General features: G+C 44.4%; 1 protein-coding gene across 5 annotated transcripts in view; it reads right to left on the minus strand.

Annotated features, from left to right (window-relative positions):
- Window positions 1–13,630, minus strand: part of RASGEF1C (RasGEF domain family member 1C) — a 71,698-nt gene that overhangs the window by 20,416 nt on the left and 37,652 nt on the right. For all 5 annotated transcript variants that reach the window (XM_029053514.1, XM_029053513.2, XM_039910537.1 and 2 more), the window contains 3 exons: window positions 11,036–11,218; window positions 9,109–9,231; window positions 7,351–7,488 (listed from right to left, as the gene is read on the minus strand). In XM_029053514.1, the coding sequence (XP_028909347.1) occupies window positions 7,351–7,488; window positions 9,109–9,231; window positions 11,036–11,185 (411 nt within the window). In that variant the 5' untranslated portion in view covers window positions 11,186–11,218. The remainder of the gene's footprint in view (window positions 1–7,350; window positions 7,489–9,108; window positions 9,232–11,035; window positions 11,219–13,630) is intronic.

The raw sequence follows: 13,630 nt of genomic DNA on the forward strand, positions 1-13,630 counted from the left end.
CAGGAAATCTGGATTCTCTCATTTCTCACGGTAGGGGGGAATATATGGAGTCCCTTTGGCAGGCTTTGTTTCCAGAGCCAGGCATCTCAATTAGTTGGTTCTACTGAATCAGTGGTTGTCTTGTACTCTTAATAGGTAGTCACTCAGCGATGACTGCCTGGGATCATTAACATGGCCACTGCCACCAGTCCTTCCAGCGAATTCATCTGCATCACAATTCATCACAATGCTCAGGCAACTTCCTGCTGCACAGCAAAGGTCCCCTTTATGGCTCCTCCTCGGAGGGTTTTTAATATTTGAAATGGTAATTCCATCTGATGGCATTCTGGTCACGGCGGCCTTGAGGGGGAGGAACATCCCCGGTCTCCAGGGCGGATTTCCGAAGCGGAAACCGCCTCGGCCTCAGGGTCCGGAGGGACCCCGACCTCTAAAATGGACCCGGGGGTCTGGGAGCCATGTAATAATGATAATAAAAATAATAGCATTTATTAGGTGCTTACTATATGTCTAGCACTGTTCTAAGCGCTGGAGTAGATACAAGGTAAGCAGGTTGGATGCTGTCCCTGTCCCAAGTGGGGCTCACAGTCTTAATCCCCATTTTAAAGATAAGGTAACTGAGGCCCAGAGAAGTAAAGTGATTTGCCCAAGGTCACACTTAAGTATTTGATGTTTACCTTATCCAGATCTGTGATTTATAACATCCATCTACAGCTCTGGACTATAAGTTCCCTGTGGGCAGGGAACCATGTCTACCAACTCTGTTCTATTATTCTCCTATGTGTTAAATACAGTGCTATGAACATAGTAAGTGCTCAATAAATATCAGTGATTGACTGATGGATGAATAAATGATTAATAATAATTACAGTACTTGTTCAGCTCTTACTATGTGCCAAGCACTGAACCCTTTTGTGTGGAGGCTAGTACCTCCAATTGTGCATTTTTGAACTCAGGACATTGGTTTGAATGTGGATATTTGAGGAGGTCCTTTCCATTTTGACAGGTGGGAAAAACCAGGATGTGCATAGCCTGGTGGAAAGAGACGGGGCCTGGAAGTCTGCGGATGTGGGTTCTAATCCTGACTCCCTCCTTACCTGCTCTGTGCTGCGGGCAAGTCATCTCTCTGTGACACAGCTCCCTCATCTGGCAAAAGCCTGTTCTCCCTCCTTGCATCTACCCCCAGTGCTTAGTAATAATAATAATAATAATAATGATGATGATGGCATTTGTTAAGCACTTACTATGTGCAAAGCACTGTACTAAGCGCTGGGGAGGATACAAGGTATCAGGTTGTCCCATGTGGGGCTCACAGTCTTAATCCCCATTTTACAGTTGAGGGAACTGAGGCACAGAGAAGTGAAGTGACTTGCCCAAAGTCACACAGCTGACAAGCAGCGGTGATTGACACGTAGTAAGTACTTAACAAGTAACACAGTGATTATTTTTCTCTGGAATCCTGTTCACCCTGTCGCCTCAAGTCTGAGCCTTTTTTCCAGGTCAGCATCTTGCGGCTTTTCAAAAACAACATCTTCAGTACTCTTCCCTCAAAGGAGGCTGTGGAACTGTGAAACCCCGGTCTGCAATAGGGACAGTTCCAGGGGAAAGGCCCAGGCTTGGAAGAGAGAGGATAAGCTTGCCTTAGTGGAAAGAGCCCAGGCTTGGGAGTCAGAAAACCAAGGTTCTAATTCTGGGTGTGCCAACTGCTTGGTATGTGACCTTGGGCAGGTAACTTCATTTCTCTGGGCCTCAGTTTCCTCAACTATAGCCAGTATTCAATACTTGTTCTCCTTCCTACTTAGACTGGGAGCCCTAAATGGGCCAGGGACTGTGTCCAATCTGAATAATTTGTATCTACCCCAGCACTCAGAATACTGTTTGACACATAAGAGCTTAATACAAAAATAATAACAACAACAGTGATAAAATGGCCTAATGGATAAAGCCCAGGGCTGGGAGTCAAAAGGACCTGGGTTCTAATCCTGACTCTGCCACTTGTTTGCTCTGTGACCTTGAGCAAGTCGCTGAACTCAGTTCCTTCATCTGTAAAACGGGGATTAAGACTGTGACCCCCAAGTGGGACAGGGACTGTGTCCAACCTGATATGGTTATACTGTACTCTCCCAAGAGCTTAGAACAGTGCTCTGCACACAGTAAGTGCTCAGTAAATACAATTGAATGAATTAGCTTATATCTAGCCCAGCACTTAGTACAGTGCCTGGCAAATAGTAAGCACCTAACAAATACCATAATTACTAAAAAAAAAAACCCCAAAACTGCAACCACAAAATGCCGGACCAAAGGAATGGTAGCCAACAGCTCGGTGGGACCTTCTCGATGGACACTGTCTCAAGGCCTTCATTAGTGACCGGCAATTCTAGCAAGGCAATTTCCACTCAATTTGCTCTGCAGTGGCCTGGCACCAGGGACACCCCTGAAGCCTCAAGGGGAGCAAGTGTGTCCCCACCAATCAATCAATTAATTTGAGCCATTACTGTGTGCAGAGCACTGTACTGAGCACTTGGGAGAGGACAACCTTATTGTGGGCTGGCAATGTGTCTATTTACTGTTATATTGCATTCTCCCAAGTGCTTAGTTCAGTGCTCTTCATATCATAAGCCCTCAATAAATATGACTGACAAGATAACAAGCTTACAGTCTAGAGGGAAAGACAGACATTACTAGAAATAAATAAATTATGGATAGGGACATAAGTGCTGTGAGGCTGGGAGGGGGGTGATGAATAAAGGGAGCAAGTCAGGGCAAAAAGGCTTTAATTCAAAGCATTCTTTTCCATGCTTCCAGCTGGTGAGCAGCTTGCCAGAAAGTGGAAACAAAAAGTGTCCATCTGCAAATCACCCTGGTCTCTCTCTTTCCCCCTCAACAATCAAAAGACAATCTTCAGGCTGAACCATCTCTGGGTCTTGAAAGGGAAGACTTTTCAATAGCGGTCATCAGCATGGGGTCCAGAAATCCCAATTTTAATTAAAACATTTATTTTTAAATGCAAACCACAGGGAAGAGTAAGAATCACATCTCAGCAGGTGCAGTCTCCTATTATTTCACTGTTCTAAATAAGCTCCAGGACCTGACAGAGTAGAGGAGGTGAGGGAGGGAAAGCGAGCTTCCGGGTAATCTGCAGGAGATGAGATAGACTAAGAAATCCTTAGGAATTTTCCTGTATCTGCACTCTTGAAGCACTTGATAGTCACCGTCCCTTCCCCCCGCCCCCCCGCCCCAAGCCCCAGCACTTATATCCATATCCTTACACTCTGTCATTTCCTCCATCTGTAATTTATTTTTTCGACTGTCTCCTCTCTAGACTCTAAGCTCCTTGTGAGTAGGGAATTTTTTTTACCAACTGTTGTATTATACTCTACCAAGCACATAGTAGAGTGGTTTGTACCCAGTAAGAGCTCAGTACTACTATTTGAATGATTTTCTTCATCCTGTTTCAGAATGGCTGCCATGGGCTTTCCCTTGACATGCAGCTCTGACAACCTGACTGACATGTCCTTTGTCTGACATTTTATAAGTGCGTTTGCATTTCTGGGAAGTGAGATCTTAAATTATTTACTGATGGCATTCAGGGAACAATGGGTGCGATCAGAGGTCTTGTTAACATCCAGGAAATGAAGTTAGTTTGGGGCAAAGTAAATGGAAAATCTCTCTCTCTGGTCTGCCATCTCACTTATGCCTTTTCTAACCTCAGCAGCATTCCTTTTTTGAGAAAGAGTCTTGATCTGTTGATTTATATAACTCAGGTTCCTGAAGTCTTTTCATTTGTGGCCTCAATTTCTCCCAGGGCTGATACCCTGTCCCTCTGCCTGAAAACACACCAGTGAATACCAGTTTCATTTTGTGGAGCAGCATGGCCTAGTGGAAAGAGCACAAGCCTGGAAACTATTGTTATTATCAATAATAATAACAGTATTTGTTAAACACTTACTCTGTGCCAAACATTGTATTAAGGCTGGGGTAGATACAGGATAATAAGGTCCCACATGGGGCTCACAGAGTAAGTAGGAGGGAGAACAGGTATTGAATTCCCATTCTGCATATGAGGGAACTGAGGCACAGAGAAGTCAAGTAGCTTGCCCAAAATCACACAGCAGGTAAATGGCAGATCCGAGATTAGTCATTCATTCAGTCACATTTATTGAGCGCTTACTATGTGCAGAGCACTGTCCTGGGTGCTTGGGAGATACAGTATAATGATAAACAGTCTCTGCCCACAATGAGCTTACAGTCTAGAGACGAGCTTACAAGAGCCTCACTCCCAGACCCGGGCTCTTCACAATAGGCCACGCTGCTCTCCGTATTTGGTAAGTATAGTATCTGTATGTGCTAGGCACTGTACTAAGCACTGGGGTAGATATAAGGTTGGACACAGGCCATGTCCCTCATGGGGCTCACAGTCTTAATTCCCATTTTATAGATGAGGTAACTGAGGCATGGAGCAGTTAAGCAACTAGCTCAAAGACACACAGCAGACAAATGGAGGTGCTGGCATTGGAACCCAGCTCCTCTGACTCCTAGGCCTGGGCTCTTTCCACTAGGCCATACTGCTTCATTGCAGAGGAAGTGTCTTTTCTTAGGCAGGAGGTGGTGGGGTCTGGGAAGAAGTTATGACATATGAAGAATAAACAGCCTTTGCATACATGGTTACAGGGTTTGGCATCAGAGAACAGTGGTCCCTTAAGAATGGGACAAGGAAAACAGTGTGTGTCTCTTCAGTCTCCAGACAGGGCTTATTATCTTAGAAAATGATTTATTTTGAAAGGTGAAACCAGTTGGGGAAGCTTTCTAAAAACTCAATAAAGCTAAATCCCAGGGCCCTCATTAAAGAGACAACGCCTAAAATATTTTAGGTAGAACTCTTCAATTTACCATCTAGTCTTTAAAAAGAGCAGGGAAAAGACTTTTCTGTCCTTTCAGCAAATCTTTCTCTTTGTTCGGGAGCTGCATAGGGGGCGATGAGCAGTGTGGTAGAGTGGAAAGATCCTGGGCCTGGGAGTCAGAGGACCTGGGTTCTAATCCCGGCTCCGCCACTTGTCCATTTTGTGTCCTTGGGAAAGTCACATAACTTTCCTGGGTCTCAGTTTCCTTATCTGCAAAAATGGGGATTCGCTACCCGTTCTCCTTCCTCCTTGGACTGTGAGCCCCATGTGGGAAAGGGACTGTGTCCAAACTGATTAACTGGTATCTGTGTCAGCACTTGGAAAGTGTTTGACACATAATAAGCACTTAACTAATACTATTAATTTTTATAACTATTACAAATAGTAATATCTCTAGATAGCTAGAGATATCTAGTTATCTTTTGTCCTTGAGATACCATTGACAGTGAAGTTGACAGATGGGCACATGTGTGACTGGTGAGCACCTAACCAAGCGCTTGGGATAGTTCAATAGAAGACACAATCCCTACCCTCAAGGCGCTTACCATCTGAGTGCAGAGCACTGTACCGAATGTGTGGGAGAGTACAATGGAAGTAGAAGACTTGGCCCTTTCCCTTATGAATCCTTAGCTCTAAATTTTAATTTACGGTTCTGACACTGGGCCATTCAGGAATAAATATTGGTTCTGAAGAAAATATCTTTTTCCTGACAAAAAGAATTTTCACACCTCAAAAAACTTCCAGCGAAAGCAAGAGGGTCCCTCTAAATGCTATCCAGACCTGAACATTTCACACTCACCCCTTAGGTTTATGGCCAAAGTTTAACAGGATACAGAACAAGCTAAGGTTCTGGTCCATTGATCGATCTTGTGGTCTTTAAAGGGAGATTTCCATTGACACTACTCAGCATACGAAATAAACTCCGCATCCTCTATCTCTTCCATTTCTGGGCCCCAGCTTCCCTACATTAATGATATTCTGGGGTGATATATGGAAACAGGAGACTCACCCTCACTGGGTTTCTAAGAGCAGAGTTTGGAAATGTCAGGGAAGCATGGTGGCCGAATGCATGGAACACCAGCCTTGGAGCCAGAGGACCGGGTTTCTAATTCCACATTCACCACGGGCCTGCTGTGTGACCTTGGGTAAATCACTTCATTTCTCTGTGCCTCAGTTATCTCATCTGGAAAATGGGAATTAAGTCCTCCTCCCTCCAACTTGGGACTGTGAGCCCCATGAGGGTCAGGAACTGGCACAAAGTAAGCACTTCAGTGCCATTAAAAAAATGTTAAAATAGAAAAAAAAAATGAGGTCACCACTCTTCCCACTTTCAAAATCTTCTGAAAATTGCATCTACTCCAAGAAGTCTTTCCTTTTTAAGCACTTTATTTCCCCTATCCGCCTTCCCCTCTGCCTTGACTGTAAATTTGGTTGCGTACCTCGTAAGTACTTTGATATTCACCCCACCCTAACGGCATTTATGTAAATATTCTGATTATCATTTCCCCCATTCCTAATTTAATGCCTGCATCACCCTGTAAGCTGCTTGTGGGCAGGGAACTTCAGGTAGAAGCAATAAGAAAAAAATAGGACTTCTTGATCAATGCAGGCTAAATTTAGTGCTTTCTCTGGCCTGTATTTTGGGTACACAGTACCCAAAAGGAAGAGAGGAAATAATTTCTTGGGGTACTCATCTATGCTATCTCAGAGAAGCATTTTCCTAGAGGCCTTTGGAGTCGGGTCACCTTTGTTCCACTGGGTCATGTGCCCTGACAAAGCGACTTTGGGGGACATGGGGAAGAAAAATATCTCCATTATGATGTCAGATTCCAATGCAGTGAGGTTACCGGCGAGACCCCTGAATGTGAAGGAACATGGGGAAAGAGAAAATATCTTTTCTTTGCGAAGCTGATTGCTGCATTCATTCCAGGAAATTCTGTAGTGTGGGCTTCAGAGAAAATACAGTGCCTGGCACATAGTAAGCACTCAACAGATACCATTATATATAACTCCAAAGAAGCGGAGGGAAAAGAGACACAATGATAGGGTTGGGCAGATACGTTGTTGGAGAATGAACTCCCGACTACTATCAAAAAGAAAGACGACTGACTTTTTAAAGGACAAACTCTGTTTTTAGAAATGAGGGTGATTCATGGCCAGAATGTAAGGGGGAGGAAAGGAAAAAAGTGGGAGGGGGAAGGGTGAGAAAGAAAAGGAGAGAGGGAGAGTGAAGGAGAGAGAGAAAGGAAAAGAGAAGGGACAGGGAGAAGAGGGGAGGGATAAGGGAGATTAAAGGAGAGGGAGTGGAAGGAGCAAGGAATAGAGTGAGAAGAGGAGAAAAAGGGAGCAAGAGAGAGGGTGAGGGAAAGAAAAGAGAGAAGGGCACTGGGGGGAGATTTCTCCAGAGGATTTTCCCAGCTCAGTGCCCAGAGTCTCCACTGTAACCCCTCACCTCATCACACGGTGCTATTCGCTCAATCAAGTCCTTCAAGTGGCCAATCATCTTCTCTTCTTGGAAATCATAAGGAAACGTCTCCGTCCACTCTGCTAGTAGCTGAAGGAGTTTGGGCCCAAATTTTCGGACACGGGCCTGAAACAAAAATACAGAAAGTTGAAAACACAGCAGAGGAAGCCAGGAAGCCAGCTACAAGCTGCTTGGGCTAGAAAACATCGGGCATATTGGCAGTAATGGCTTCCCAAGAAACCATGAGAAGCATCGCAGCCTAATGGATAGAGCACAGGCCTGAAGGACCTGAGTTCTAATTCCAGCTCCACCACTTGCCTGCTGTGTGATCCCCAATTAAGCCTCTTTTCCTCGGCTCCCTCTCTCTCTGTGTTGTCTATGTACTTGGATCTGTGACATTTGGATATTTGACATTCACCCCACTCCCAACCCCACAGCACTTATGTACATATCTTTAAATTATGTATTACAAATTACTTATTATTATGTCTGTCTCCCCCTCTAGACTAAGTTCATTATAAGCAGGGAATGTGTTTGCTAATTCTGTTGTATTGTACTTTTCCAAACACTTAGTAGAGTGCTCTGCACATAGTGAGTGCTCCAACACCACTAACTGATTGATTAACCTTGGGCAACCCTTGACTTCTCTGTGCCTTAGTTACCTCATCTTTAAGAATGGGACAGGGACTGTGTCCAACCTGGTTAACTTGAATCTACATCAGTGCTTAGTTCAGTGCCTGACAAATACCATTAAAAAAAAGATCCTAAAGTTAAATTTCTGAGTGGGGAGAAGGAACCGTTTGGGGAGGAAAGGGGGTAACTAACAAAGCAGCAGGTATTATTTTTTGGTGACTCTTTGCTCTTCTTGCTTTATCTGGAAAAGGGGAGCTAGGAATCTCCTAATAACAGGGAGAAGATGAATTCCCGTTGGGCCAGAAGCCTGAGGAAAGTGCCTCAGCCCCAAATCACAGCCCCAAACAATCAGTTGGCTCAGCACAGCCTTGCAGAAAGAGCACAGGGTGGTTGTCAGCTCTGCCACTGGCCTGCCATGTGACCTCGGGCAAGTCACTTAACTTCTCTGGGCTTCGGCTTCCTCCTCTGCAAAATGGGGATCCGGTATTTGTCTTTCTGTGTGACCTTAGGTAAGTCAAAACCTCTCCCTGAGCTTCAGTTCCTTCATACTTACTTTCTCTCGCTCTTGGGAACCCCAGATGGGACAGGGATGGTGTCCAATCTCATAGTCTTGTGTCTACCACAGTGCTTAGCACACAGTAGAGCTTAATAAATGCCATGTCAGAGTCATCATTATTTTACTTAGACCATGGATCCAATGCGGGTCAGGGACTGTGTCCATCCTAATTTATTTTTTTTGTGGTATTTGTTAAGCATTTACTATGTGTCAAACACTGTTCTAAATGCTGAGGTAGGTAAAAGTGAATTAGATTGGACACAGTCCCTGTCCCACATGGAGCTCCCAATCTAAGTAGGAAAGTAGGAGAGAGAATAAGAGAACTGGGGCATAGAGATTATCTTGTATCTACCTTAGCACTTAGTACAGTGCCTGATACATAATAAGCACTTACTACCACAATTATTGTTATTATTATTAATAACAGATACCTTTTTTAAAAAAAAGTAGCCGAGCCAGAGTTAGAACGCTGGCCTCTTTGCTTTTCACCCCATGGTCTTTTCCATTAGGCCACACTGTGTCCCACCTGGTTCTCTTCTGTCCCCGAGCACACCCACCTTATCAAGCACTGGGTCGTCCAATCGCTGCTCCTCGACGCACTTGTGGCAGAGCCGGGAGAGGAGCTCGTGGGGCTCAATGAAGAGCCGGGCGCTCAGCAGGAACGTGAAGACATAGGCTTTCTGCAGAATAATGAACCAGGTGAGGTTCACTGAGGGAAGACCACTGGTGACCCCCAATCACCACTTTAGCATAGAGCTCATTTCAATCACATCTCTCCTCAAGAGGCTTTCCCGGACTAAGCCCTTATCTCCCCTACTCCCTCCTCTCCCTTCTGCATCCCCTCTGCCCTTGGATCTGTATCCTTGAAGCCCTTGATATGCACCCCATCCTCAGTTCCCCAGCATTTATGTACATATCAGCAATTCATTTATATTTTATATCAATGTCTGCCTCCTCCTCTAGATTGTAAGCTCCTTGAGGGCAGGAGTTTCATCTATTAATTACTGTACTCTTAGTAAAGTGCTCTGTACACAATGGCCCTGGCCACCAGCAGGTCATATGTTCTGATTTCGATTCTGCCACTTGTCTGCTGTGTGACCTTGGGCAAGTCACTTCACTTCTCTGGGCCTCAGTTACCTCATCTGTATAATGGGAATTGAGACTGTGAGCCCCACATGGGCCAGGGACCGTGTCCAACCCAATTTGCTTGTATTCACTCCAACCCTTAGTACAGTGCCTGACACATAGTAAGTGCTTAATAAATCCATAACTATTATTGTTAAAGTCATTCCCTATTAGATGTTAATCTCACTTCAGGCCTGTGGGCATGTGGCTATTTGCAAGGCTGAGATTAAGATGTTTTCTATCCATCGCTTTTATCCCAGAGATTTCCATATGCTACCGCCTGATTATCTCAGCCTCTACTGAAGTTAAGCTAATTGACTGCCACTTCTGGTCTGGATATATTTCACTCAGTATGAAACCTAAATGCACAGTGACAAATATAGCCCTCTGGAAAGCGCCCGACTGCTAATTCACTTCCTGAATTCTTTCTGCCTCATTGACAAGGGAGCAGAACATGCCATCAAGCATCTGCCTGATTCCAAGGCGAAAGCACCAAGTTCTGAATCAATTCCCCCCTCTTCATTTGGTTTCATTCCTACAAGAACGTCTTTTAAACTCCTGGCTCTCGGACCCAACTTTGCATATCTTTCTCAGTAGAAGCAGCCTGGCCCGGTGGAAAGACCTAGGTTCTATTCTTGGCTCCATCACTTGCCTGCCGTGTGACCTGGGGTAAGTTACTCAACCTCTCTGTGCCTCCATTTCCTCCTCTATAAAATGGGGATTGGATACCTGCTTGGAACCTTATTGTATTGGAGTCTCCCAAGTCCCTACAGGGAGTGCTCAACAAATACCACTGATTGACTGAATCTACCCCATTGCTTAGTGCACTGCTTAGTACCTAGGAAGCACTTAAAAAATACCACCATGACTCTTAATCAAACAATCAATTAATGGTATTTATTGAGTGTTTACTCTATGCAGGGCACTGTACTAAGCACTTGGGAGGGTCCAATGCAATAGAGTTGGTAGATACAATCCCTGCTGAGAAGGAGCTTCTAACCCTGCTAGAAGGTTCTACCTTCATGAACGACTCTGGTTTCCTTAGTGGGATTAAGCAGGGCGGAAACAGTTTGGCCTAGTATAAAGAGCTACTTATCTAATCTCAGCTCTGCTGCTTGCCTGCTGTGTGGCCTTGGGCAAGTCACATTACTTCTTTGGGTCTCAGTTTCCTCCCCTGAAAACGGGGCTTAAATCCCACCCACTCCTCCTAGACTGTGAGCCTCAGGGAGGGACTTTGTCCAACTTGATGATCTTGTATCTAACTCCAGTGCTTAGATCAGTGCTTCACGCATAGTAAGTGCTTAAAAAGTACCCTAATTATATTATTATTACTATTGTTATCTTGTTTAAGATACTCACTTCGGGGTAGTAATCAGCAGTTGGGACAAGATGCTGGATTAAGGCATCAAGAGAAGCAGAGATCAGGTTTCCATCCTGAAAGTTCAGGCCTCCTTGATCGCTCTCTTTGGATGGATGTAGATGGGGACTGAAGCCACAAGGAGTCACCATGCTTGTTCAAGTCGCTGTTCGGGCTCTGCCTTCCTGGAAGACCAAGACAGATAAGTACTAGAGAAGACAGACAGAGAGAGAAGCAGCGTGGCCTAGCAGATAGAGTTTGGGCCTGGGAGTCAGAAGGTCATGGGTTGTAATCCCGGCTCCCCCACTTGTCTGCTGTGTGACCTTGGGCAAGTCCCTTCACTTCTCTGGGCCTCAGTTACCCCACCTGTAAACTGACGAATATGCCTGGGAGCCCCATGTGGGACAGGGACTGTGTCCAACCTGATTTGCTTGCATTCCTCTGCACTGCTTAGTAGAGTGCAGCACTTAACAAATACAATTATTGTATTACTTGGTATGCTTAGAACAGTACCTGGGACATAGTAAGTGCTTAACAAATACCATTAAAAAAAGTATCAGGGGAGGGAAGCTTCAACAAGGAGAGTCAATAGGACAAATCCAGACATCCATCAATAAATCAATGATATTTATTCAATGTGCAGAGCACTGTACCAATCTACTTGACTATTAAGTTGACGATGTATCCAATCATTTCTTTAATCAATCAATGGCATTTATTAAACACTTACTGTGTGCAAAGCACAGCACTAAGTGCTTGGGACAGTACATTGTAACAGAGTTGGTGATCCTGTTCCCTGCCCACAACAAGCTTGCAGTCTAGAGGGGCTCTTACAGTCTACAGTCTAGAACTCTTCTGATCCCTGCTAAGTGTTAATCTTTTTATGTCTGTCTCTTCCTTAAGAGTGTGAGCTCTTCGTGGGCAGGGAGCCTGTCTCCAGAATCCGTTGTATTTTCCCAAGTGCTTTGGCACAGTGCATTGCGCCCAGTGGGATTCAATAAATACCACTGATGGCAATAAGGATGATGGAGGATCCTGTGTCCAGAGCCCCATTTGAGCCTGGGGGCTGAGAATTTATCAGGAATCTATTACATTTTTCTGGTTTCTGCAGGGCCACTCTCTTCAATTCTTCAGAAGCAGCATGGCCTAACTGACCAAGCACGGGCCTGGGAGTCAGGACCTGTGTTCTAATCCTGCGTCCACTACGTGTCTGCTCTATGACCTTGAACAAGTCACTTCACTTCTCTGTGCCTCAGTTCTGTAAAATGGTGATAAAATAATCTATCTAATCCAGCATTTAATACGGTGCTTGACACACATAAGTACTTAACAAATACCACAATTATGATTATTAGGTGTTCAAAAAATAACACCGATTGATCGTATACTACTCCTGGAGGAACACAAGGGCTCAGAAAGGACCTTTTCTCATTTGACTCTCACTTCTGAATCCTTTACTTTCCTGTAGTCCTGTCAAAGAACAGCTCTGGCAGAATTCTGCTCTCCACAATTTCACTAGATGCTCTGATAAATGCGGCAAGAATCACAGAATGTGGATTTTGTCACATCCTTAATATTAAGAACATATTAATAACTGAGTGCTTTTAATCAGATTCCTACTCATCTTTTCTTCCTTCTCTCTGCACCACAGTTTTACTAAATATTCCAGCTATTTGGCCAATTCATATAACCATAGCTAAAGAAAATGTGGGCCCATTTTAAAGTCAATGAAAGAGAATTTCAAAGAGGAGTAGAGTTCAAATCACCAATTTCAAACCATAATTGATTTTCAGTGGAGAATAAGAGTGAATATATTTTCCATGAAAAGTGCTTGGCAATTTTGGTAGAGACTGCTTCTGCTTAGTAGGGAGGAAGTCATATCATTTGGGAACCAGTGTGGTCTGGTGGAAAGAGCCTGGGCCTAGGAGTCAGAAAGATCTGGGTTTAATCCCGGCTCCACCACCTGTCAGATGTGTAACCTTGGGAAAGTCACTTCACTTCCCTGTGCCTCAGTTATCTCATCTGTAAAATGAGGATAAAATAACTTGCTTCTCTCTCCCTATAGAGACTGTGGGACAGGGACTGGGTCTGACCTGATTATTTTATAGCTACTCGAGACTCTGGAAAGACGCTTGGCCCATTATTATTCACAGACTGTTCCCAATCTGATTATCCTGTATCCAGTATAGAGCCTAGCACAGTGCTTGGCACATTACTGTTGAAGGACTGTAGACTGTAAGCTCCTGGTGGGCAGAGATTGCATCTAGCAACTCGATCAATAGTATTTATTGGGTGTTTTCTATGTACAGAGACACAATACTAAGCACTTGGGAGAGTACAATAGAGTTAGACATGCTCCCTACCCTCAAGGAGCTAACAGTTTACTCTGGAGTAGAACCCTATACTAAGCACTGGGGAGAGTCCAACAGAGTTAGTAGACACAGTCCTTACCCTCAGATAGCTTACAATCTACCAGGGGGAGGCAAACGCTAAAATACATATCCAAGTAGGTGGAAGCAACAGAATTTGAAGATATGTATTAAAGTACATCCTGGGGGTATTTGAATTCAAAGATACAGGTGATGTGGAAGTGCTGA

This window comes from Ornithorhynchus anatinus, chromosome X2 (assembly GCF_004115215.2).
Source record: "Ornithorhynchus anatinus isolate Pmale09 chromosome X2, mOrnAna1.pri.v4, whole genome shotgun sequence".
Classification (NCBI taxonomy): Eukaryota; Metazoa; Chordata; class Mammalia; order Monotremata; family Ornithorhynchidae; genus Ornithorhynchus; species Ornithorhynchus anatinus.